The 25,684-nt window shown below is 36.1% G+C and overlaps 1 protein-coding gene across 3 annotated transcripts; it reads left to right on the top strand.

The window, feature by feature from the left end:
* Positions 1-3,523: 3,523 nt before the first annotated feature.
* LOC131033767 (uncharacterized) lies at positions 3,524-23,588 on the top strand. Of its 3 annotated transcripts, none has more exons than XM_057965055.2 (6): positions 3,524-4,361; positions 4,559-5,712; positions 9,633-10,350; positions 20,167-21,877; positions 22,067-22,150; positions 22,415-23,588. In XM_057965055.2, exons 2-6 carry the CDS (start codon positions 4,779-4,781, stop codon positions 23,555-23,557), a joined length of 4,590 nt encoding a protein of 1,529 aa, XP_057821038.2. In that variant the 5' UTR covers positions 3,524-4,361; positions 4,559-4,778; the 3' UTR covers positions 23,558-23,588. The 3 variants fall into 3 exon arrangements, with proteins under 3 accessions (XP_057821038.2, XP_057821037.2, XP_057821036.2); XM_057965054.2 differs by having other exon boundaries at positions 3,524-3,860; positions 4,181-5,712; XM_057965053.2 differs by having other exon boundaries at positions 3,524-5,712.
* Positions 23,589-25,684: the final 2,096 nt, after the last annotated feature.

Below are 25,684 nucleotides of genomic sequence, written 5' to 3' on the forward strand. Positions count from 1 at the left end.
TTTAGGTGTCTACAAGTACCATTATCCAAGGTGGGGGCTTTCTCCAAACCGTTCAACTTATCCATCTCCATGTCAACTTCCAAGTGGGATCCGTTGGCAAGACACACTGTTTCGGTGAAGATTGGTGCATGAGAAATTCTTAGGAGTTGTTATTGATGGCAACTCAGTTCAGATATCATATCCGGTACATGTAAATTTGATTTACCGGAAGTCATATTATCATAAGGCAGAAGTCTGAGGGTGGAATAGTAACGAGTAGAATATGAGTACAGTGTGCAGATCTTGATTTTGGTTGGATAACTTTGGTTGTGGTGATAGAGGCAGATGATTCGAGGTTCGAGGCAACTTATTCCGTAATCCTGATATCTGGTGTTGATTCATGAGCGAGATTAAAGGTCTAGTATCCGGTAATCCAAGAAGAACAAAGCTATTTTGATGTAAAGTGTGATCCAGAATCTTTGGGCCGATTTCGGTGATTGGTTTCGAGTTCGAGGAGTTTGGGCCAACACGTGGGAATCCTATTATCATCTTGTTTAGGTCTGCATATGGATTTGTGGACTGATTGAGCCGACTTGTTGATACACATTTCATGTTGCATGCTATGCGATTTTTGGAAGCCAACATGAGAATTGATCTATTTTGTTGATGCACATATATAAGATTGATTTGGTTGAGCATTTAAAAAAAATGACATGAGTGTGAGAAGCCTATATGAGCGAATATGCAAAGTTTGGTGAATATGGTTGAAGGTTTTAGTTCTCTGGTATATGACAAAGCAACATAATAGAACAGACAGACATAACAATTACATAAGGCTAATTGAGCTTAACTAGAATTGCTATTTGGCATTAGTAGATGCTCTTCTTAAGTTCATTCACTAAATTTGTAATAATTTATAATCCATTTTAGGACAATGAGTCCTCCGGGTTGTAGCCCTCTTTTGTATTTGACCAGTGAGCTCTAGGCAGTGTGCCTGAATGCAAGTGCATTCCCCTTTTTGTACTATTGTCATACTCCTCATCAAAGTGTAATAATATTGTGGGTTCAAATCCCACCGTGGTTTTTCCCTTTCAGGGTTTCCACGTAAAAATCTTGGTGTTATGGTTTTGTGGTCGATTGGTTTACGTTTCTGCACTTTACTTTCATTCTTATGCATCCGATGGTTTAAGAATCAGTTTAATAAATTTGCAAATTGCAGAACACTAATTCACCCCCCCCTCTTAGTGTTCATTGATTCCAACATGATCCACCTATCTCATTAGTTATGCCCATATCAACTAAGCGGTTCTCCTTATTTTACTCTGTCAATGCCTCTAGCTTATTAATCATTCCATCTGAAGCTAAGTCTTTACCTTTCTTCTTAACTATGCAATCCTCCATTGAGTGCCCTGATTCCGTACGTTGTTTGCAATGCTCTACTATTTCCTTCACTTCTATTTGTTGCCACCACACTCCTTCATTAGACCAAATTTCTATTGCTTTGGGTAGGGGGTTGAGCTTTCTAGTTGATGCAAATTTTGGCATAAATACTAAAATCTTTCTTTTCAATAGCTTCATCTGCTTTGATGAAATTCCCCAACTTCTTTCTTATGAATTTTAGGGTTTCTAGATCCTAATATTCCATAGGGAGAATGTAAAGATGAAACCAAACTAGAACTTCCTCAATGGACGCTTTGAGGGGGTTAAAGTTAGGTTCCTAGTCTTTGATGTAGAAACCCATTCCTCCCATGAAAAAAGGTCCATTATTGAAAATTCATTGTTTTGTTCTTGTAGTGTTTGAAATAACCAAATAGAACCCATTTGGTAATGTTTTCAAATAAAAAATGGTGTCCCAATTTTCATCACACCATTTTTAAACCCTACTATTAGTCGATTGATCCCCTACCCATTCCATAAAAGAGGTTTTCTCTCTTAGGAGAGAAATTGACTTGATCAACCTCGAGTGATCCAGATTCAAAGAAATGACTTTATTATTGGCAGTTTGAATACTCACCTTTGCTTCCACATCCTTTGAATTCGTTTCCTTGGGTTTCCAGACTTTCTTCTCAATATTCAGACCTTGCTCTTTAGGTTCCATGAAGAGCGTCTCAAATCCTCTCTAGAATCAAGGGTTACTTCCTCGTCCAATGTGACCTCCACGATTGAAAATAGCTTGCGAAGCATGCTTATTGTTGTGATCCTCCCAAACCCGACCAGGAGGACGCCATGCTGAAGTTTTGCCCCCCTGAAAGACACCTCCATGACTCCTTGTCTAATACGTTATGCCATTGCTCCTTGGCTGAAACCCTAGCCTCCCTCTCAAAGCCATCAAGTTGTTTAAGCAATAGTATTGCTTACAATTTTTTGCTACTACACATAAAATAGACATATACATTCTCCATGCATCACACTTCATGGTTTCTCTATACTCTTCTTGGCTTTGTCTTCTAGATAAGTCAATCACAAAACTAGAGAGACACATTTTATTATTGAAACAATGTGTTTTGATTTACATCACAAATTTCAATCACACCATTGATATGTACTCTAAAAACCCATGAAATTGTTCAATAGTCAAATAGTCTATGATGACTTTACACTTCATCCATGCGCAAAAGTGGTAAATCAAATATCTATTTATTCAAATTAGTATCTTCTAGACTATTGCTTTTATTGAATTTTAGTTTAATTTTTCAGTAGAAGCACCTCATTGAGTTGCGATAGTTTGATTACTATTGATTCTCGTTGACACTGCTGTGTATTCTCTATATTTTTATTCTTAATCCAATATAAAAAATGTCTATTTTTATTGGCAAAAAATATTTTGACTATTGAATAATTTGGTGTTTGAGAAAAGTCAATAATTTCTTAAATTTGACACAAAATTCAACTTTATGCAAAGTTGTTTAATGTTAGGGGTTCGTTCAGGATGTTGATATTGACTTATCTAAGGATAACTTTTTTTTTTTAAGTTGTAACTCCTTTATAATGTTATACACAAATTTAATCTCTATTGACTAGAGACAATATGGTGCAATTGGATCAACACTACTTTTTTCAAGATACAATTATAAGACATTGAAAAATCCATATTTGCCAACAAAGCATTCATGCATAAGTAAAATATGCTAAAACCAAACTTGTCCCAACCTCCATCTAAAATCTTGTTAGTGGTAAGGTTTAAATTAGACTAGAACATCCATAAATAATTCTATAACTAAAAGACTCACAAAAGACAATGCCAAAAAGATATGAACTATAAATATTTCAATTTAAACTATCAACTATTTATTAACACCTTCGAATATTATTACTTGCAATAATTTTGAAGGCTACAAATTATATAACTACACTGCATGTGACCATGCGCTTAGCCTAATTATTACAGTCCATCAACAGACGGCAAACATCAAATGACAGAATCTACCATAATTAAAAAATAAAATCAATGCATTCAATTGGCCTGCTTCTCGCTGACGGGACCATGTAGGCCAAGGAGACGTCTACATCCTGTCAATCGCGCTTTTACGTTTTCTGACAGAAAATACTATTTACTAAGAAGAACAAAAGCAACGAAGCTGTGCACCAAAGACGTCCCGTCGAGTGACAGACATCATCAACACGGAAGAAAGAGAGAAAAAACACGCGGAAGACAAAAAGATAGAAGAGAGAGAAATTATTTGCAGGTACAGCTACGGGTCGCTTCGCTCTTGGCAACCGAGCAATTCTCACAGGAATACGAAGCAGAATGGGCTTCGCTGGGATCGATCTACGTGGCGACCTAACAGGCAGATCGATCGACCGTCCTACGAGTTTTCAAAGGAGTCCAGAATCTCTAGAAATGGACCACATTTGACAACGTTTGGGTTCATATTACTGAGGTTGGAATTTTTATTCGATGCCTCATTTCATTTAATAGTTCAGTGCCTTTTAATTTAATCGGAGTAAATTTCGAGCTGAAATTTGTTCGAATCCGGAGAAAATTTTGCATGCCGTGAACGAAGTAAAAATTAGTGTGTAAGTTTGGGGGTATGGGAGGCTAGAAACAGAAAAACTTATGAATTTTTTGTTCCGCGGCTTTATGTTGTGAGCCGAGGGTTTTGAATTTGAACTTTGAAATTCAAGGGTTAAGCAGGTCAAAAGAAACAATTGCTGTATTTGTGGCGGATTTTTAAACGTTTGAATTTGCTGCGACGGCCAGGGTTCGATTCGCAAAGATTAAATGTTTTGGGCCTGGAAAAGCAGCGGAGACAGTAGTCTTTAAGAATTATGGTACAAAACCTAGCTCATTTTGTGGCGTTTTTGAAGGCGCGAGTTCGCTTTGCGGCGTTGGCAAGGGTTTGATTTGCAAGACTTGCGAGGTCGAAGTCTCAAGTTAAGAGGTTAGACTAGTTCTGGAGAAATTTTGCATCTTTGTAAAGACAAACCTAGGTATATTTTGGACACCTTTAAGTCTCGGCTTTATTGCGTTGGCGAGGGTTGCAATAGCAAGTGCTGTGAAGGCTTAAATCTTGTAAATCAGAGACTTTCAGAATTTTGCATTTTTTCAAAGTTAAACTTCTTTTTTATTTTGGTGAAGGATTGGCTCAACTGCACACCATTCAATTAACATGATTTACAAAGCTGGATTCTGAACCGTTGATTGGAGGGTTAGATGTTAAGGCCTGGCTGTTTCTTGTGGTGCCTCTTAAAAGTTTGACTTCTGTGCGCCAAGGGTTTTGATTTACAGGGTTTCCAGAGGTTCAACTTTTTAAATTCAGAGTTGAGAGCAGATTTTGAGTTCCTCCTTGTTTTTCAATATGCCTCGAGGCTCTCGGAACAAGTCTCATAAGCAGCATCACAAGCAATCTGTAAAAGATTTGGAGGATTCAGATGAGGGTGAGAATACTAGATATGGGCCTGAGTTGCTCCCGGAACCTAAACTGGAGGGCAAAAGAGGAAGAGAAGATGGAAAAGTTGATTCTTCCAGGGAAAAACATGAAATCCAGAAGAGGAAATCACAGCCACAGCCGAGAGAGCTCGGTCCAGGCAGTTCGTCAGCAACATATTTTCCTGCTAAGAGGAAAAGAGGAGCTGTGGAATCTTTGGAGGTTGTTGAAGCCAATGCGTCTGTAATATCTGTAAGCGTAGATCGGTGGAATGGAGGTGAGATGCAGGGTGATGCACTTTCCTTGCTTCCCTATCATTCTAGGACAGATTCTGAAAGCTCAGGTAGGAATGTTGGGGGTACAGATGATAAAGATGATGTTAGGACTGAAGATAAGGTGAAAAAGTCAATAAAGGGGAGGGTTCCTGATACAGGAGCTGGAAGTGCCAAGATTGATGTGTCTGAATCTATTCACAATGTGAAGGGTGGGAGGAGTAAGGGCAGCAAGAGGAAGGAAACACAGGATTCTGCTGTTGATCAGGGTAATTCTGTGAAATTGGCTGAGGAATCATCATTAAAGATGGATTCAGAGGTTTTTAACATTGGGAAATTGGAACTCGCAAAGTCTGGAACAAAGGGGAGATGGGACAAAGGCATAGCTAGAAAGGAATCCAAAGAGGCAGATGAAGGGACAGGGGCATCCAGTCGTGATGCTCAAAGGGGATCTGAGCGGGAGAAAAAAGTCCGCAACTTAAAGCCAGAGAAGACAACTGATTCCTTGGCTGGTCCTGCAAAGACTTATGAAAGTCACAAGAATGAAGGCTTTCTGGAAGAGTCATCGATCAAGCAAGAACAGAAAAATACAGGTAACCGGATGAGTGTTGTTGTTTGATAACAGAGTTTCGAAAAGGGTGAGCCCATGGGGATAACAGAGAGTAGTTGACTAATCTGACACCTGTTAGTGCAATTGATATTTGCATGATGATCTATGATGTGAACATGTGTGTGAATTTCAAAAGGAAAAGTTCAAGTTGTCTAAATTATTTAAACTGATGAAATTTTCCCATCATATTTTTGATAATATATTGATGAAATTTGTTCCATCATAGTTGTCTTCTGACTATTGATGGTATATATTTGAAGAAATTTTTCTTTGGTAAGCAGCTTTAGGAAAGAAATTATTATTGTTTAAATTTGTGTTATGTTTGATATTAATGATAAGAAAATGGTCAATTTGAAATTACCGATAATATTCTTTCAGGGAACCTTTATGCATTTTGATATTGTGGGAAACAAGTATATGGTTCCAACTTCCGAGCATATGTTCTAGTGTCAACAAGTATCAACAATCAAAACTATGTACAACTTGAGTCATTTCAAATAGAGGGGTTTGGGTATTGACCCCATAGAAGTGGTAGAATGATTGTCTGTACTCTCTAGATTGATATGGTTATAGCCTATAGGTATAGTGCAATATTCTTAATTATGATAGAATTTGATTGTTTCATTTATACTATATGCTACCTATATCAGGAGATGATTGTTTTCTCTTGCTCTTTCAACGCCTAGATACTTGTTTCTATTATTTTCCCCCATATATCTCACATCTGCAGTTGATGAATTATGGTGATGTTAATTCTAGTCTTTTACATCCAGACTGACCTGTACCCCCCATATATCTCACATCTGCAGTTGATGAATTATGGTGATGTTAATTCTAGTCTTTTACATCCAGACTGACTTGTACCATCATATGTCTAAATCACATTTCTAGAAACAGATTCTTATTATTGTTTGGAATATATGATATAACACCATGGCTGTTTAAATTCATGGTGAAATCATCAAGTTATGCTCTTAAATATCTTGTTTCCAAGTAGCCATGCTGGTTTAGTGCCTAAGTTGGGAATTGGAATGGTTCAACCTGATTATGCAAACATTGAACCCTGATAATACTTAAAAGAGAATTGGAGCATAGCAGGTTGCTCAGAATGGTGAAGGTACCTTGTAGGCAATATGAGACTAGAAGTCTATTCTTGAAGTTATTTTTTGTGGAATCTATTATGCCGAGGACTTTCATGAGGCAGTCTTGTACCGCCCCTTAGAAGCAAGGGTTAACATATTAGGAACGAAATTTGTTTTATCTTTAGGTTATGCAATAGTAGATGTCATGTTAAGTTTGAAATTGTTGCTTCCTAGCAGTCCAAATTTCTTTTACAGCTCTTCCATGCCATATTTCTTTAACCTGTTCTTTTCTCTGAACTCTGTTGTTTTCATAATTTATGGACTGATTTTATGTCTAGTGTTTATCATTCTCTTCTATCTGTAATGTTTTGACCTGGACTTAAAATGACTTGGTTTGGCATTGATCACATCTATGTTAGATAACTTTTGGCAGAAGTATGGTACGTTCTCTGAATTTAATTTTTATCAAGGGATTTGAAAAGTACTTCAGGAACATTAGTAGGGATAAGGGGTTGGGGTTACCACACATATCTTGGAAAATCATATACAATTGAATGACCGCTTCATCCTCCTCGTTCTGATAGAGAATGAGATGCTTATCATGTTCAGGGTGGATTGCAATAAGTAACCATTTGCTTTTTGTTCACAGTCACTTGTCTGTATGAAATGTCTTTGTTTTCAAATCCACTTCCTTGTGCAGTTTATTTTACATCTTCATTAGGAAGTACCTTTCTTAGATCTTTGATTTTACATTGTCAAGTGCTCTACATGTAGAAACATGACCTGAATTTTAGTTGCAACTGGTCAAAAACAAAGTATTGAGTGAAAAATTGAAGTTGACAAGTCAGTATAAACTTTAACTTGATACTTTGGAAAGACTAAGGGAAGCTCTGAAACGATCAAGTTAGAATACTCATGTTTTGAATGTTTTATTTATTTATTTTACCAATAAGTTATAGGAAATTACTGCTGAGCCTGATTTTTCTCTTGATTTTGACTTTTCATGTTTTGAGTTGGAATCATGTCTTGGCTTTTTTATTCAATGTGGATCCATCTTTGAGAGATTTGGTAACGGATCAGTTTGATTAGGTACATGCAAATTTTACCTATATTTTTTTGGACGATTGTTAGCCTTGAGGATTTGTAAGTTTACAAATAGTTTTATTACAATTTTCATATCGACATTTAACACAAACAAATCTAAAACTGTTTGGCACAATTCAATTTTAGTTTAAATATGATACACCCAACCCTATTCTCCTCATAAAAGCTAATGTAAACTTCTCTAACGCAATTCATGGTGGACTTCTTGATATCACCTAACAATCATGCTTAACTCAACTTTGGCTAAGAAAAGGTAAGCAAAATGTCTTGGATTGATGGTTAATGTGTTAGGATATTCATTTCTCTCCTTAGAACAGTATTAAACTCAAGTACACAGATATTCACAATCATTATTTGGCACATGAAACCTCAAATCAAGACACTCAAAACAGGAGAATTTATTACAAAGCTCATCAACCATTGAAACCATATTCTATCTAAATATATGCATTTTGATAGGTCATAAACACTTGTATGGTTTAAACTTTAAAGGATGTTAAAAGTCATAATCATCACTGTTGGTTGATTTCAATTAGTAGGCAGACTTTTTTTGAGACTTGATCTAGCTGTAGCATGTGCTTTTTGTTACATTTTCAACTCTACCTATTTTGAACAAGTGTTTTGTTTCAATAGTTTTTCCATGGAGTAGCTAAATGTAATTGTTTTCAGTTTGGCAATCGTTAATGGGCTTTCCACAAGTTGAAATGCACCAATGCAGGGATATTATTTGAAGAGGAAGAAGTTGTCACTGCTGCATCGCACAACTTCTTCATCATGTGCTGGTGATAACACATCTACTTGCTTGTTACTGTCCCACTGGATCTTTTTGAAACATATTTCTGGAAATATATTGATTTAAATAAATTGCTTGCAGGTTGTCTTTTAAGATTTTGTTTGATTTTAGTTGCATGGAGATTTGTCAGCTTCTTCAGAGAAATTAAAATATAGAAACTGAGATATATCTTACTTTGGGAAACACTGAATGGTGCAGAATACAAATTTCATCTTCCTTGGCTTTCATGTAGTTTTAGGTACAGTAGGTATCGGGTGTAGGTTGAGGTGAGTAGAATGTTGAATGTTCTAGCTACATTGTATAAGGTAGAGATCTCTCACTTATGTAATATTTCTAGTGCATTTATTAATGATTGGCGGTTTTGACAGGTTAACGTTTTAAGACATGTATATGGATACAGTTGTGTTATATGCTTTTTCATTCAAATATGTGTCTTGTAATTCCGTTGCACATTCTTTTAAAAGTTTCATCATGTGGAACTAATTCTATTAAGTAAGATATTCGGGGGTGTATATACTACTGAATTCCTTTATTTTTGATGGCGCTTATTCTTTCCTGTCTTTTTTTTCTTTCAAATCTCTTATGATATTTTTCATATTGCATGTGACTGCATAATTGAAATTAGGCCTCAGAGGATGTAAAGTAATAGATTGCAGAATGAGAAAAGACTTCAAACATTATTCTGCTAAATAGTTAAGCATTTAATGATCTCCCATTGATTATTTGATTTGTACATTTTTTCTGGCATTGCTAACATTGTTGCGGCTAGCTTCTGGTTTAGAGGCAAAATCTTTATATACTTAGTTGAGGCCTTGACAAATATACTTAACAAAAAAGAAAGAGAGATATCAATTTTTACAATTGCCCTCTTAGTGATAATTAGTATTAAAACAGAATTCATGGAGTTATACTGGTGTCCTGCAGAGTGGCAGCTACAAGAGGAGGTACGAAATATTGAACTTGAGAAGGAACTTGAAAATCGCATTCAGCGACGACGAAGAGAGGAGTCTGGTGAGAGGGACAGGTGGCGTGATGATGACAGGGATCTTGAAGGAAAACGCTTTTACAGGGATGAACGGAAAAAGGATGACAGGTATAAAGATGAGAAGCAAAGAGATGATCGATATAAGGATGATAGGCATAAGGATGACAGAAATAAAGATGACAAGTATAGGGAAGAGAAATACTTAGAGGACCGCCAAAGGGGTGATAAGCACCAAGAAAATAAGCATAGGGATTTGCGATTATCTCGAGAACGAACTACTGAAAAATATGATAGCAAACATTCAAGGGATGGAACTAAGGTGCCAGAAAGCCACTATAAAGAAAACAAGAATGGTGACAGTGACCGGGATTATAGTTCTCACTATGATGATCAGTACAATCAACCTAAAGATCATCACAACCAAAATCGGCCAGGCCATGCTCGTGAGGAATCTAAAGAAGCCAAAACCCATGCAAACAAAGCTTCTTTTGCAGAAGGTGACTGTAGAGGCTTGATCACAGGTCATCAAGATGTTAATCGAGACCATGAAAATTCATTGTTGGTTCTTCCAAGTTCTGAGGCAGGTGATTCTTTTACTGATAAAAAGGTTAAAAGGGTCCACGAATTTGTTTCAGAAATTCACAAAGAAGAGCGCAGGTAATAATGCTTTTGGCATGCATTTCTAATTTGCTGGTTGTAGTTTTTTCTTCTTAGTTGCAGGAAGCACATATAAGTAATTATTGCTGAGAGATTTTAAATGCAAGTTTGATTTCAGTTTTCTGTGGGTTGAAAGGTCCTGCTTATTGTTACTTTCGATCATATTTTTGTGTGACTAATATTTCTGTATCTTGTCATTCCTCAAAATGTATTTGATGCCTTTTAACTTTGTCTGATGTAATGATTACAAGCTTTTCTTTTCTTTCTGGACAAGGTAGATAGGATGGTAGAAATATGTCATGCATCAGATAAGGTCACTTAAAATAATATTTTCTTGTCATATGAAATTGCATGCAACAGCTGCTTGTATTGGTAGAGAGAACACCCCTTAAGAGCCACGTATCAGATATAAGAAGGATTCATTGGATCTTGAAATTTATATCAAGTTTGTTAAATATTTGTGTACGAGAAAGAGCAGGGGGCAGTCTGGCCTGTCATGTGGGTCGTATAAAATGCAGAAAATATATGGGGATCATTTTGCTAGAATGATCCTTCAATCAGCTTGTTTTTAGTTTAGGTCTCCTTTTAAGCTTCCATAGATAGCCATAAATCAGCATTTTGATTTGCACATAGAATCAGCAATCTGACTCCATTTCTACTTGACAATTGGAATTGTCTGCATTGAAGTTTTCACATGTTCATTTTCAAAGCCCTCATAAAATCCTTTGTCGTGGTTTTAACTTTTTCTTTTCTTTTCTTGTTATTTACATCCTCTTACCTCTGTAATTTATCTCACAAGTGACAAAACCATCAATTCTTTGTTTAGTTACTGAATTGAATTACAAGAGAAACATGCCATAGGATTGTCATTGAATAAAATGAATTGGATGAACTTTCTGCTAAATGTGTGGCTTGAAGATAGTTTACAATCTAATCATTTTACAATAATATACCTTTGTACATTTTTTTTGACTATGACATTTCCTGTATTTGTCGCATTAGAATAATATTGTTTAAAACTTAAATCTATATACTCAGTCATTTGTTTTCAAATTTTATCTTTCATGGTTTTCTTTCACTAAGCTGCTGTTTTAGTGAATGGATTGCTTTGTTCATAATATTGAAGGCATTTTTGACTTATATTTTGGACAGAGATCATTTTTGGAGCTGAGCTATGTAGTTGGAAATTCTTCAGTAGTTAATTCCTTTGAGATTTGTTTGAAATTTGTGAACTTAAGAGGCATTTCAGCCAATAATAGGCACCAAAGTTGCAACAGTATTCACAGATCTCTGTTACTTATATCTTAGGCTACCTTTTGCTTACTTTCTGTGTTACTTTCATCATTTTATTTATCAGTTTATATAACACTCTAGTCTTTAAGCCATCTGATATTAGATTACCCTTTTGCTGCATTTGTGTTCTGTTGTATTGATTTAACATGTTGTGTCCAATTTTTGGCCTAGATTTTGTTACTGGTTTTCTTATGGGGTCAACCAAACATAGTTTAATAAGATCTAAATTCTGTAATGCTTTTTACTGGGAAGTGAATCTGAGATCAAGAAGTCATTTGAATGGGCAAGAAGTAATTTTTAACGCAGTTATTTGAAATTACAACAAAATTGGTAGTAATAAACAACTTGAAAAGTGCAGCATATAGGTAAAATACTAAAATCTAGATAAACATATAGTTTTTTGTGAGATAAATATTTGTAAATGAATGTAGTTCTATATAAACTAGGCAATGTCTGTAACAAGCTATAATTCCATATCTAAAACATAGTAAAATACTTGTAATTTTTAAATATGACCCAAGACTTTTTCATGTGTGCCAAAAGTTAGATCCATTACCGACTATTCCTTTTTGGCCCAAGTTTTGACCAGTCAATGCTTGGGGTACTAGCCATACATTGGAGCATTTTTCCTGCACTAGAAAGCTTTTTCTTTCCTAACAAATTTTAGTGTTCCTCACCTGCCTTGGTAAGTATGACCCAAGAGTTTTTCAAATATGCCAAAAATTAGATCCATTACTGACTATACCTCTTCAACCCAAGTTTTGATCAGTCAATAGTTGGGGTACTTGCCATACGTTGGGGGTTTTGCTACCATACATTGGAGTATCTTTTTCCTGCACTGGGAAGCTTCGTTTTTGCTTCCAATGTTTATTATTACCAAGTACGCCTGAGTATATGTTACCTGCCTTGATGAACTTGCCTTGATGAACTTGAATTTTGCAACTATGCTCTGAAGGCTCAGATAAATTTGTCAATATTAAAAAATTACAAGGCCATACAATCTACATGAAAGTGAGACTGGTTTTTAGCAAATGAACAATGATACAGAAAGATTTTGTACACCCATGAAGTTTATAATAAATGATAGCTAAATGCAAACACATTGCCTTTAGCATCTCTAATATATCTGAGAAATATGGCTTCCAAGTAAGGAATTGTCATGATAAAAGTCATGGATGATAAAGTAAAAAGATTATGTTAGTTGATCAAATTACACTCAATGTCAATTTTTTGTAATTTGTGAAATACCATGCTTCACAATGGGTGGGAGTGAGGGAAAATGTATATTTTTGTTGGGAGAAGAGCTAAATTTGTGCATTGGAAAAAGCTGTAGAGAATGCAATCAATTGGTTGAAATGGAATAATTGATTAAGTGAGGCTTTTAAAATAATATGAACCAAGTTTTTTGCAGCAATAGAAATTACCAAATCTTCTAAAATATTATTTATTTTATTTCCTTACAAGGTTCCATGCTTGTTTGGTTCACCTCTTTCTTCGGCTGAGGCAGGAAAAATGAAAGCCAGGGAGCTTGTTACCTATGGGTCTTGTCATTGTTGTATGCCATCATCTGATTGCTTGAGTCTATAAATCATTACCATCATACAAAACCTTACATTACGAAACAAAGGAAATTGTGTCTGTGACTGATTTGACAATAATAGAAAATTTGGTCTCCATCTGGATGGTTGATAACCGTGTCATGAGAACATAGGAATGTTAAGGATTTGAGATTGTAGACTCTATGTGCTGATTTGAGTCTTATCATGTTTTCTCTGATGTATCTCTTCACTAAATGATATTCTCTCTTCTGCTTCCATCCTTCCACTTCTTTTATGTTGCTACCTTAAACAATGGCTTTGATCCAGATCTAGTTTGGCATTTTGTATTTATGGATTTTGAATATAACATAGTGTGCTGCATTGGTTCATGATAGTTTTTCTTCCTTTATTTTCCCTTGTTTGTGGCATTTCTATGATTTGTATTCCATTCTTTCCCAGGCTTTTTATTTTGTATTTTTTTAAAATATTTTTTTAACTTGTGGTATGAGTTTCTGTTCTAGTTTGATCATCTCCTTAATATTATTTGATTCTTTCCAGTATAATGCTTTATTTAAGTATCCTAGTATTGCATTTATGCATAAAGCAGTTGCACCACCTTGTGCCTTGCCACCCTCCTGGATATGTAAATAGACAACATCATAAGATGGTTTCAGCTAACAAAACTGCCAAATTGAAATTATATGCACAGTAGGCAGTATCAGCTTTTAGTGGTGGAAGAGTGAGTAAAATCTAATGATGCTTTGAGGTATAAAAACAAACTCTTACCTTATAATCCAAGTGCTAACTGTTGTTTTCCTGACAAAGAATTGCCACTTCAAGCCAGTTTTAGATTTCTGTTAAGATTATTTATATTATTCTAAAATCTGTTTCTGTTCTTTTAATATATTACTCCACACAAAATACCAACCGTTAAAAATCTTGTAAAAAGCGGGTTTTCTTTAGATGCATTTTAAACCTTTTCGTGGATTTTTTACTGCATGCTATAGTGAATACTCGATTCTCATTCATGCTTTGATGCCCTAATTCCCATGTGGTGTTCTACTACAATTCTCTTATTTATGCTGGTAAAAATCACAAGGGAAGGGGAAGAGATGGATGTCACTTGGCATGTATTAAGGATGAGTTATATGCGAATGCTTGTTGTGTGATGTTTGGTGATCCCAGAATTAGTATTACCAGTTAACAGAATTGCAGATTTTATTGGTATGCTCCTACATGATATTTGGTTTTTGTTAATCAGAATGCGTTTTTAAGCTTCTTTTTGAGTTATATCAGTTTGCTGCTAGGCATGTTAACTTTTAGGAAATACCTCTTGCGCCCCTGCAGGAAACACAGCCATTCCTGGAAGGGATCTGGAGGTGTTTCTTGGACATGCCCATGACATTCTTGGGAGTAAAAACAGAAGGGTCTGGTAACTTTGGACTTAGAGAATGCCCCTTAATCATGCCAAGAATGTTTCGTAAGCGTCTTGGTGATGCTCATGCAGGCACATCCCCACATAAGTTAAGGGTGTTTCTATATGCCTTCAAGCATTTGGGACATTGGAGAATGTAAGATTGCCATCCTCACCTTTGGTATTATAAATGTATACTCTTTTCTGTTTCTTGTTAATTTTGCTAATTGTTTTCTTGTGCGCAGACAATATTCATGTCTACTGGATTCTATGATTAGATGCAACTTGCCAATAAATGAATTAGAAAATTCAGTTTTTTAAGAGCAATCATCAAATATGATTTCAACCCCAAAGTCTTATCCGGGTTAACAACTTGTGGTAAAGAGACTCTCTGTTAGAAGTCTAGCTTTTTTTAATGTTTTGAACAATATTCTATCTGCCCCTGGATTTATTCATATGGATGGGAATGATGTCTCTCGAGTACGATGCATTTTTGTCTCTGATGACTATACTCTTTCCATTAATTAGTGTTTATTGTGATGCCTAGTAGAGATAGAGGAAGGATACAGGACATGTATCCTCTACAGTTTGTCTGGTCTTTCTTGTGATAAATTTTTCTACAAAGTATACTTGTCTCTAATGACCATACTTTTTACTGTAAATATAGTATTTGTTGGGATACCTGGTAGAGATAGAGAAGGAACAGGGGTTGTGCATTCACCAAAGCTTGTCTGGTCACTTTTGTGACAATACTTTGTACGAGGCAGTCTTATCACCTGTGTCATAGGGTTCGTGTAGTTTAATCCATGACACTTGAAATTTGGCAAACTTCAAATAACCCTAAAAAGCCATTTCAGTTCCTCTCGAAATTTGTATGGAAAGGGGCTTAGGGCATTTTATTAGGTTTCGTTGGATTTTTCTTATGAAAATAACACATGCAACATGTTTTCTTCACAGCTATTTCATGGGTCTGTGAGTCTCCGCTGTGCAAGTCTTTGTGTTGTGAGAGTTCAAAAGTATTTATCGTTTACTGTTAGAGCCATTGGCACTTGACAGTCTAGTGGTAAGTGTTTGTATCGACTTGGTGGCAGCTTGCTGTTGCAGACAATTGGCCGTTTTGAGGCTCCTTTCAACTCGCTGTGAATGCCCTGTCAAAGAATGTTAGTGCTCATTTTGCAGAAGCTGATGAGGATTCAGTAGCATTTGTAGCCAATCAGTTCGCATATATCCACCACTTTGAACAGCAAAATGCCAAATAAATATAAAACATTATTCCAGAATTTTGACAAATTATTGGATGTGCTGTTGTATTGGTTGATGATACCTCTACATGAGATGGAGTGATGCAATGTGCATATCATGCAAAAGTGTGGAAAAATAAAAAGCAGCTCCTAGAGACTACCACTTTTTTCCATGTTGGATTTCTATAGCTTAGTCTTGGTGGATTATTGGTGTCCCTTAAAAGATTAATTTGATTACCAGTCATTTCAAGGGGCCAATTACATGACATTGGGCCCACATAATCCTTGAGCAGTGGTAACAGTTGTATAGTCTGCTCTTATTACAAATGAGGGTTCTCTCCACATCTCACTCTATCCTTATATTGAGTCGATTTGGTTATGTCTTTCTCCATCATTATCTGGATAAGCAAGTGCATCTCTCTCCTGCGTGTGCAAACATGTGATGGGCAGTGTGAGAACTTTGTTGTGGATTGGATTATAGGGTTAAAAACCGTGGAAACAGCTGAAGAGCTGAAGCTGGTGTTGCAGGAGTCCTTTAGCAAGAACAGATGATACTAGTACAGTTAGCATGACTGTAATAGAGAAGATTTCATGAGTTGAGTATATTGTGAAAGGAAAAACCATTTTCTTTAAACATTGTAGAAGAACTGTGGTTCTAACAGTTTCAATTTTCACTATCAGAAGGGGAGTAAGAACCAAACTAAAATGAAGAGGAAGGGATTGAGAGATTGATGAAAGAGCTGCAAGAGGAAGAAGAAATTTGAGCTTGAAGTCTAGAGGTATTGTAGCAGTAAAATTGAAATTTGTCTCTGGGGATTACCCTCCACTATCTTACTTAGAAAGCAAAGAAGAGGAAGATGTGTTAGTATGCAGAAGGAAATCAATCTAAACCAGTAGGTGGAATGAGCATCCACTATCTTACTTAGAAAGCAAAGAAGAGGAAGATGTGTTAGTATGCAGAAGGAAATCAATCTAAACCAGTAGGTGGAATGAGCACATCTCCAAAGTTGAACAATCACTTTCTAATTTTTAAGAGATGTATTGAAATTGCAATCTTTAGAAGGGGTCACCATTGTTAGAAAGAAGCTCACTGACAAATGGAAAGGGCAAGAGTCTATGTCTCCATCTCTTCCATATGGGACAAATACAATTCATTTATGATTTAGCCAGGAGATTAAAAAGAGTCCCCTATCTAGTTGCATGCCCTGAGTTTTGAGGTTCAAGCCTACATCTCTCTAGTAGTAACTGTGTTTTTATAATAGTGGATTTTGGTGGTTGTATTGTTTCTGTTGGAGTTTTCATGATTCCATCACCTTTCTACAACTTAAGTTTACTCTTCATACTGAAATTTGTGCATTTATGAATACTGGAATTATCAGGACAGTTGCAGGTTAATTCAAGTATGTAGGCTTTAGTGAGGAATCCTCCTTGTGTACAATTCTTCCAAGGATGTTGAATACCTGGACACAAGTTTATTATAGAGTGATGAGCTGTTTTGCTATAAAGTTCATATTCCATAATATTTTGTTGTAGTCCAGGTACTTAGAGCCCATGGCTTACTTAGCACATGAGGAGTGGTTAATTTCTCATAATCTATTCTTATTACAAATATGCTGTCATGTCTATAATTTATGTGTCCATCCATTTCCATATGAAATTATGAAGTGTTTCCTCCTTTTGAATTTGCAGGTGTAGTTTGTCCTTTGGGTGCGAGGCACCCTTATATATGCTAGTTTTATTGTAGTTATCCCTATTATGAATGCAGGTATGCCAGGATAAGGGCGAACAATGGATTTAATGCTAATTTGCACTCCAAAAGAGGAGAAAGAGTGCATTCTTGCTTCATGTTCAACAGAAGTTTTCATTGTGGCATGGTGTCAACAAGCATTACAATTTTAAATATCCAAAGCTTCCAGATTTTCTGCTTGAGGCATATTGTTTGCATGTTTAAAAACTAGATGTAAACAATGGGAATCTATGGCACAAATAATATAGTAACATGTACACTAAAGTGCGTGGGTGTGTTTGAACCACTTTAAAAAGTAATTAATTATCTCTCAAATATTTATTTTCTAAATTTTTAATTTGAACTGTTTTATACTATATAGCTATTTGAGAATAACGTGAAACCCAATTGTACCAAATTTCTAGTAGCAAGGGGTTAATTCTTCCAGGTTTTGATGTAATTTGTTCTTATTTGCCGTGTTTGAATTAGTAGGCTTTGCTGTTTTGGTTTGTAATATACAAAATTACGTGGGAAAAAAACTTAAAACTTTGGCATGCTGAAGAGGCCCTCAGTTAAAATACCATGTATGATGTTTTGTGTTTGGGCTAAGTGTTCATGGCATCAAAAAATGACCTTGAGGACTTTTTCTTGCCTAATTGTTTCGGACATCCTTTAAAATGGGTGTTACTGGTTATGGAATATTAACAGTTGTTGGAGCTCAGTCTGCTGATACCAAGGGGTTTATCGCATTAGTCTGATTAATAGGAATGTTGAATTCACATGCTTTCTTGACATAGTAAACTTGTTCTTCATTTGTAGTTTGATTTAATGGTGTTAATTAATTACCATTATTGTTAAAATATTTCATTTGTGACCACCGAATGGTCTATGGTTTATTTCTGTTTGTTGGTGTTCTCCTGCTGCTTTGTATTTTGTTTTTGGTTCTTCCGCTTTGTGGGTCCTCTAGGATTCACTTCCTAGAACATTCTTTAAAACTGATGTACTCGAGTCCCATTGACCTACATCTGGGCTTTTATGGACATTAATATGATTCCTTTCTTTCTTATTTTGTAATCCTTTGGATGTGGTGGTCACTCAATATATTGTTCCCTTTGTCCATCACATCAAATACACATGCACACTTTGAACTACTGCTCAATTATGTTCATCTGAAAATGTCTCATGATGATGCAATAGCTGTAATAGTTGCCAATTCATTTTTGAAAACTTTATTCAGTTGATTTTTTTTTGTAGGATTGCTTATAAAACCTAGATTAAAATAGCATGGATAGTATTATGACCATAGTTGAAAAACTCTGCGAGTATTTGCAAGACTCACAAGTACTCGTGGGTTATTTGCTCAGCCAAGTCACTCACGGAAAGACTCGCAGACATAAAAACTCAATGTATTTAAATGTAAAATTAATACTATGAGACATGAATTTTTAATACTATGATGTTAAATGAATACTATTATGACTTAAATAGTTTTCTATTAATATATGTTTATTCTAATATAATTAAAAAATAAATTTAATGACATTAAATTTATATAAATGTGTGTTTTTGAAGAATATTTAAAAAAATATACTTTCAAATGTTCGATAAAGTTGCCGAGTTATTGCCGAGTTTTTCCCTGAGTTTTTGCGAGTCCCAAGTTTTTTTAATATTTTGTGCTTGCTGAGTCATTGCTGAGTCCGAGTTTTTCAACTATGATTATGACTATATCGTTTTATCTTTGTGAGCTTAATTTATAATAACAAAACTTAGTTTACATTGCCTATTGTATTGGAACTTTCTGGAAAATGTGCTGTTATGACTTATTTTGAAGTCTCCTTTCACTGCCTAGACATTAAAAATAAATGATGTGTATACGTGCACGCTATATTGGGTTCTTTTTATTATGTAACGAATTTGATCACTTAATAGAAGAACATAATTTAACAGCATCAAACTCTTCAAATAAAGTACATTTTGGATACTCTATTTATATGATGTCCTGAAGCTTTGGTAGAAACTTTTTTCTATGGATATTGTGACAGGCTGCTTAGAAGCTTGTTTAAACAAATTTTAGGTTTTGTTATGAATATATTTGGGTTAACTCTGATAGTTTTACAGCTGTGCGTTGGGCGATAACAGTTTCCTCATGTTGGTAAAATAAAAAAAACAGTTTCATCATGTGCTTGGTCTAGAAAACATGTTAACATTGTGACAATCTTAACTGATTGTGGCAATTTAAAGCTTTTTCAAGTATCCTGTTTTCTGAAGTATCTTAAATGTCCAATCCTATACATCACTTTTTCCCTGTAAAAGTTCCCCTATTCTTTACATTCTGATCCTTTGCTACTACATGCAATCTTGATATAATGCCTTGAGCTAATGCTTTATTTAGTTAATTACAGTTATGTATGCATTGGGCCACAGAGTCCGGAGAAAGCAGTTTGGTAGTGTGGCCACAGTACATCCTTAGATGAATTAACAGTTCAGTATCTTGATGTCATGTGGCATTTTGAATTTTAATTGAATCTACTTTTCTGTAAGTTGGCAAAATTGGTCCACTTCTGTAAATTTCTGTAGGTCTAATGTTTTTTTTTGTTTCTGCAGATTGAAATTCAAGCAGTCAGACCAATTTTCAAAGAATGTGGAGCAGCTTACCAGCCACTCTAGAGAACCTGGTATTTTGCACAGTAAGAGTAAGACTGATAAGAAGATGGAGAACCATAGAGATGAATCTCCTCTTGGAAGTGCTAAATCTTCTGCTTATGAGGGTAGAACATCTCCAGTTTTAAGTCACATTGAGAGTTCACCCAAGAACAATGGAAGGCTGTCTCCTTTTAATTTGGCACGGAAATCTCCATCTTCGCATGTTCAAGAACATGGACATTCTTTGTCATATGAAAAAACAGTTCGTAAAAACAAGTTTGAAACTGTAAACAATGTGAGTGGTGCAGGTGGAATGCGCAACAGAAGCTCATATTATTCTAATGCTTCTGATAGAGACAAGCAACTGTCTGTCACAGATGAAATAGTGTCTAGAGAGCCTCTGGCTTCATATAAAAGTACTGAAGATCATAGAAGATCTCCCAGCACAGAAAGGGTTAATGATTCTCAGATGAATAATTCTTCTGTTGATGATTCTTTAAGGGTCCCTTATGGTAGAGTTGGCAGTGCCCAAGATTCGAGGCGGATGCTTTCTGGTGGCAATTCAGCTTCATATGAGAGGCCTTCTAAAAGCCGTAGATTGGAAGAGGGATCTTCTAGTAGGTCAGATTGGACAGTTCATCCTACTCCAATGAATAGGCCCATGGATAGTTCAATAAGACCACAAGTGCCATCTTTGACAGGTAGAGCCTCTGGCTTGCTCCCCCCTCCTCCGCCATTTAGGCCTGGTATTGATAACCCTGCTATTCTTGGTTCATCAAGCTCTGGCTTTGACGAGGCACCATCATCTAGAGATCAGCGAAGGAGTGATCGTCAAATTAGTGGTCATTTTAAAAGAGGAGAGGTCATGGGAGGATCAGGACAAGTAGATGTTTGGAAAGGTGTTGGTAATTGGAATTCTCATGGTCAGGGACAGGGGCCAGCTAATATGTTCCTTCCATTTCAGCATCACATTGGAGGTCATCCACATGGACCATTCCTCAACATTGGACAGCAATTTCCAGGTCCACCCTTGTTTGGAGTAAGGCCATCTGCGGATATGGGAAATGTTCGCTATCATGTACGAGATGGGGGAGATGCATTTCCAGGTCACAATCGTACTCATGGGTGGCAAAGACAAACTGATGATGTCTGCGGTCCTCATATTCAGGTTCCCTTGCATGGATGGGAAGGGCCAGGGTCATATGGAGAAGAATCCCATGCTTATGGACGACCTGATCGAGATCAAATTGGGCAAGGAATCAGTGCCCGGAGCTGGGATCGGGCAATGGATATGTGGAAAGCCAACCCAAGGGAGACTGATGAAGCTTGGGGAGGGCCTCAAGTTCCTCGAGGTCGTCTTGAGAAGATAAGAAGGGAGAGATCTCCAACTGAAAGCATTGAGATTAAAAGATCTGATGAAAGCCCACCCAAGGTTATGAAAGAAAATCAATGCAGTATTGTGTCTTCTGATATACGGAAACAAAATAAGAACAAGTGTGACAGAAGGTCTGTGTATCTGTCCAAGTTAGACATATCTGCAGACTTGGCAGGTCTGGAGCTATACAACGAGTGTGCTGACATGTTGGATTCAAGAGAGAATGTAATTACTAATGATGATACTATCTTAAAGGATGGGCTCAATGAGGATGCAACTAAGAACTTTCAATTAGAGGTGACAAATTCCTAAAATATTTTTCGCTAGCAACTGTTGATAAGTGTTCTTTGTAAATGGTACGAGTGTCATTGATGTAAACAATAGTGTTCATGATTGAATGCAGGCATTTTAAATTCCCTTTTGGGCATTAAAATTTGTTTGTCGTTTCAGGATATTAAGAGTTCCTTTTATTGGTCATAATGGCAGGTCAATGCAGATGCAGAGGCCCTTCTGCAAAGTTTGAACATTCATTCGATGATTTTCTCTAGCTTATCAAAGGAGGTATTTGAGGTAAAATTCTTCAATTTACTGATCAGAAGTTATATGTTTCTAGTCAGTGACTTGGTGTATAAATCAGATTAGGTTTTGAGTGAATAGGAGATTGTCTTTCATTACCTGTCCTAATTGAATAAAGAAGCTCAACGGATTCTTTGTCTCATGGTCGTGATTTTTCCAGTCCATGAAAATATTTAGAGTGCTTTTGGATTCAGCTGTGTAGGTTTATTTAATTGAATAAAGAAGCTCGATAAATTCTTTATCTGTTTTTTGTTGCAGAGAGCATTTGCAATCTACAAAAATGCTACTGGGGAAACAAAATTAGAGCCTGCTGCCAATTCTCATTCAAACCTGAGCATGGGGGGTGTCCAAAAGGTAACTGTGGCATTTGAAAGCAGTAAAGAAGGCCCTCTTCGTACTAATTTGTATGATAAAACAAATGCCGCTGTTGTGGCAATAGCACCTGAAAACACATTCAAAGGTTTAGCTTCAGCTATGGAGTTGCAAACGAGCCAAGGAGACTATGATGTGAAGAATCAGTTGCAAACAAGCCGCGATTACCTTGATATGGCTCTTCAGGATGATGCAAAAGGAAATGTTTTGTGTGGAGGTTCTAATGTTAAAGAGCCAGTTGTGAATGTGAATGATATGGGCAATTTACCTCTCTTAGATGATGCTGATAACATGAGATGCTCAGAATCTGTTGAAGCTGTCAATGCCAGAGGATTTCCAGTGGAACCTGCAGACGATGTTGCAAACTTGGAACTGTTGGCTGGACACGGTCCTTTGGGTTTGTCAGGAGAATCAGTTGCTGCTGTTGATGCTATTGTTTTCCTGGAAGAGCCTTCCTATGGTATTAATTTTAACAATGCAATGAATTTTGCAGAAGAACAATTGGATTATGTTGATCCAATTGTACTTGAAGAAACTAATAAAGTCTCATATGATGCAAAGGAAAGTGTACTAATAGAGGATAATGAGGAGGACAAGAGTGTCTCAAGTAAATACGTGGGGAAGACTGATGTCGGAGGCATTGAAAATTCACCTAAGGAATATTCGGCAGCAGTTGAAAACTGTGCAATGATTTCCGAGTCAGGTAAGGTCAGCGCAGTTTTTGACTTTTCTGTTGGTGTACACACACAGTCAGTGAGGATGTGTGAAGTAGAAGCAGAATCTGATTGTAAGATGCACAATTCAGAAACTGTTGAGGTGAGTGAATGTTGTGAAAGACGTGATGACACGGATTTAAGATTCACAGATCCAAATAAACTAGTGGAGATTAAGTATGCCGAGGCTAGAATTCAGGAGGATGAAAACTCAGAAAATCCAGATATAGTGCTTGAAAATGCAGTAGAATCTGTTGATACTAAAATAGGCATACAGAATTTCAGTCCATATAATCTTCCTGGAAGTACACATTAAGACAATCTAAGTATTATTTTCTTTTTTCTTAGCTCTTTAGCATATTTCTTGCTTGCCTTGTTTCTGTATCTTCAGCGAAAATATAGAAATATTTCTGTTTCATAGAGCATATCTCATAGTTATAAATATTTAAAGTGCTGGTTTTGGTCTGTGGTTTCAGATACTAAACGTTTGCTTCCCTTGGGTTTTCTTTGCCTACTGACAAGGTTCATCTGAACAAAGTTTTTCTGGTTGGTTTAACAAGTTGGAATTAATCTGTTCAAACTTCACCCATTTGTGTTTCACATTAATGTTAACTGTGAAACATCAACAAGTTGCTTGACTTCTATTTTCATCCTCTAAGTCTGTTGGGTGTTGTATTAGTCCTAATATCAAGGTTTCATGTTCTATTATTTGCTGTTGGTCATCAAGGGTCACTAGTCAACAAATGTTGCACTGCCTAACACAGCCATTCTTTTGGCTTTAGATGCAAGATCATCACCATTAAGAAAACATCTATCACAGACCATTCTTCACTGGCACCTGTTCCACCAAAGATACCGTGACTTGCACTGGACTCCATCTCTTTATTCATGTCATTTGAATAGGGCAGGTTCAGGCTCATGCTCAGGCTCAGGCTCGAGTGGAACACCTGGCAAGTGGTATGAGACTCTTTCATACTGGCTACCCAACTTCGGTCCTTAAACACCTACATATAGTTTCATTTTATGATTTTATCTAGCCATTATTTTTTATGTTGATATATAGGGATACAAAGAGGTTTATATGTTCTGTGGTTGTGAACCTTTGATTACATTCTGAAATCCCAAGCTTTGGAAAACCTACCTTCAGTTGAACCTACCAAGTGTTCAGGACTCTACCCAACAATGGTCCTTAAACTCCTACATATAGTTTCAATTTGTGATTATCAGTCATTATTTTTTGTGTTGGTACAATAGGGATACAAAGAGTTTTATATGTTCCATAGTTGTGAACCTTTGATTACATTCTGAAATCCCAAGCTCTGGGAAACCTACCTTCATTTGAACCTGCTAAATTTTCAGGACTTAAGTTGTTTTATTGAGGTGTGTTGTAGTAAGTTGGGTTATAATGTCTGGAATATTTCGTGGCCAAACTAAGCACTTCATAGCATGGCTAGTTTGTCCATTTTCACTTATTTTTTATTCTGCTAGGCTAGTCAAAATTCATGTTTCTTTAATAAAGTTCATTCATTAAAGAGTCGCTGCCATCTAAAATACTCTGAAATTCACGTAAATTCCTGATGGTGCCATCTAATTTGGCTGTAATGCAATCATTATTCTTAATTTTCTTTTTTGTTTAAAAATTCTGTAGTATACAATTGTTTGAAGTGAAAAATGAAACGCCTGCGGAACACAGATTATCTTCAGGATGATTTTGATTGCTTTCTAATGGTGCTGATCAAATGGTAGGATTCAGTCGGAAGGCCTATATTTGTTATTGGGATCTGTTTATTCACATTCTTTGAAACCAATTCTGGAGATATGTTTGTCATGTGCCCTACACCTTGTTGGTTCAATTCAATATAACCCTGCCCCCCAAAGGGCAACTTATGTTATTTACATTTCATTTTAAAGTGGCATTTTAAGGGCTCAATCTCTAAACATCAAACATTTATGAGATGATAATGTTATTGCTTTGCCTAGCAATGGATATGCCAATTCTTCATATCTTAGTGGTTATATTGGTTTTAAAGATTTTATTGGAAGTTCAATCTATATGTAAATTCTTCTTATTGGGAAGCTTCAAGGCACATCACTATAATTTACAACTAGAGCGCTGCCATTTACTGCCCTAACATTATTTTTTTCATGTTTTCATGTCAATCCATATGCAAGCTTAGATTTCTTCTTGATATCTTCTTTATAATATTTTAGTTCTGAACAGTCATGTTAGTTCTACTTTGGCTAGTATACATCCAATGTATGTGTTTGCACCATACTGGGAAGAAAATACCACAGAAGCAAGTTGCTGTCAATTTCTTATTTATTGTATGATTACAATCAACCGTAAGTTGTTGAATTTGTATCAATTTATATAGAATGGTATTGGGAGTTTGTGTCTTTCTATACTGTAAGATTACCCAGCAGAGGGTTGCCAAACTGACAT

Source organism: Cryptomeria japonica, chromosome 3 (assembly GCF_030272615.1).
Source record: "Cryptomeria japonica chromosome 3, Sugi_1.0, whole genome shotgun sequence".
Taxonomy (NCBI): Eukaryota; Viridiplantae; Streptophyta; class Pinopsida; order Cupressales; family Cupressaceae; genus Cryptomeria; species Cryptomeria japonica.

Excerpts from the sequence above, each read along its gene's own strand:
- LOC131033767 (XM_057965053.2), top strand. The coding sequence starts at position 4,779 with ATGCCTCGAGGCTCTCGGAACAAGTCTCATAAGCAGCATCACAAGCAA. Across the intron at positions 21,878-22,066 it reads CTAAGAACTTTCAATTAGAG|GTCAATGCAGATGCAGAGGC; the intron begins GTGACAAATTCC and ends TCATAATGGCAG. Across the intron at positions 22,151-22,414 it reads TATCAAAGGAGGTATTTGAG|AGAGCATTTGCAATCTACAA; the intron begins GTAAAATTCTTC and ends TTTTTGTTGCAG.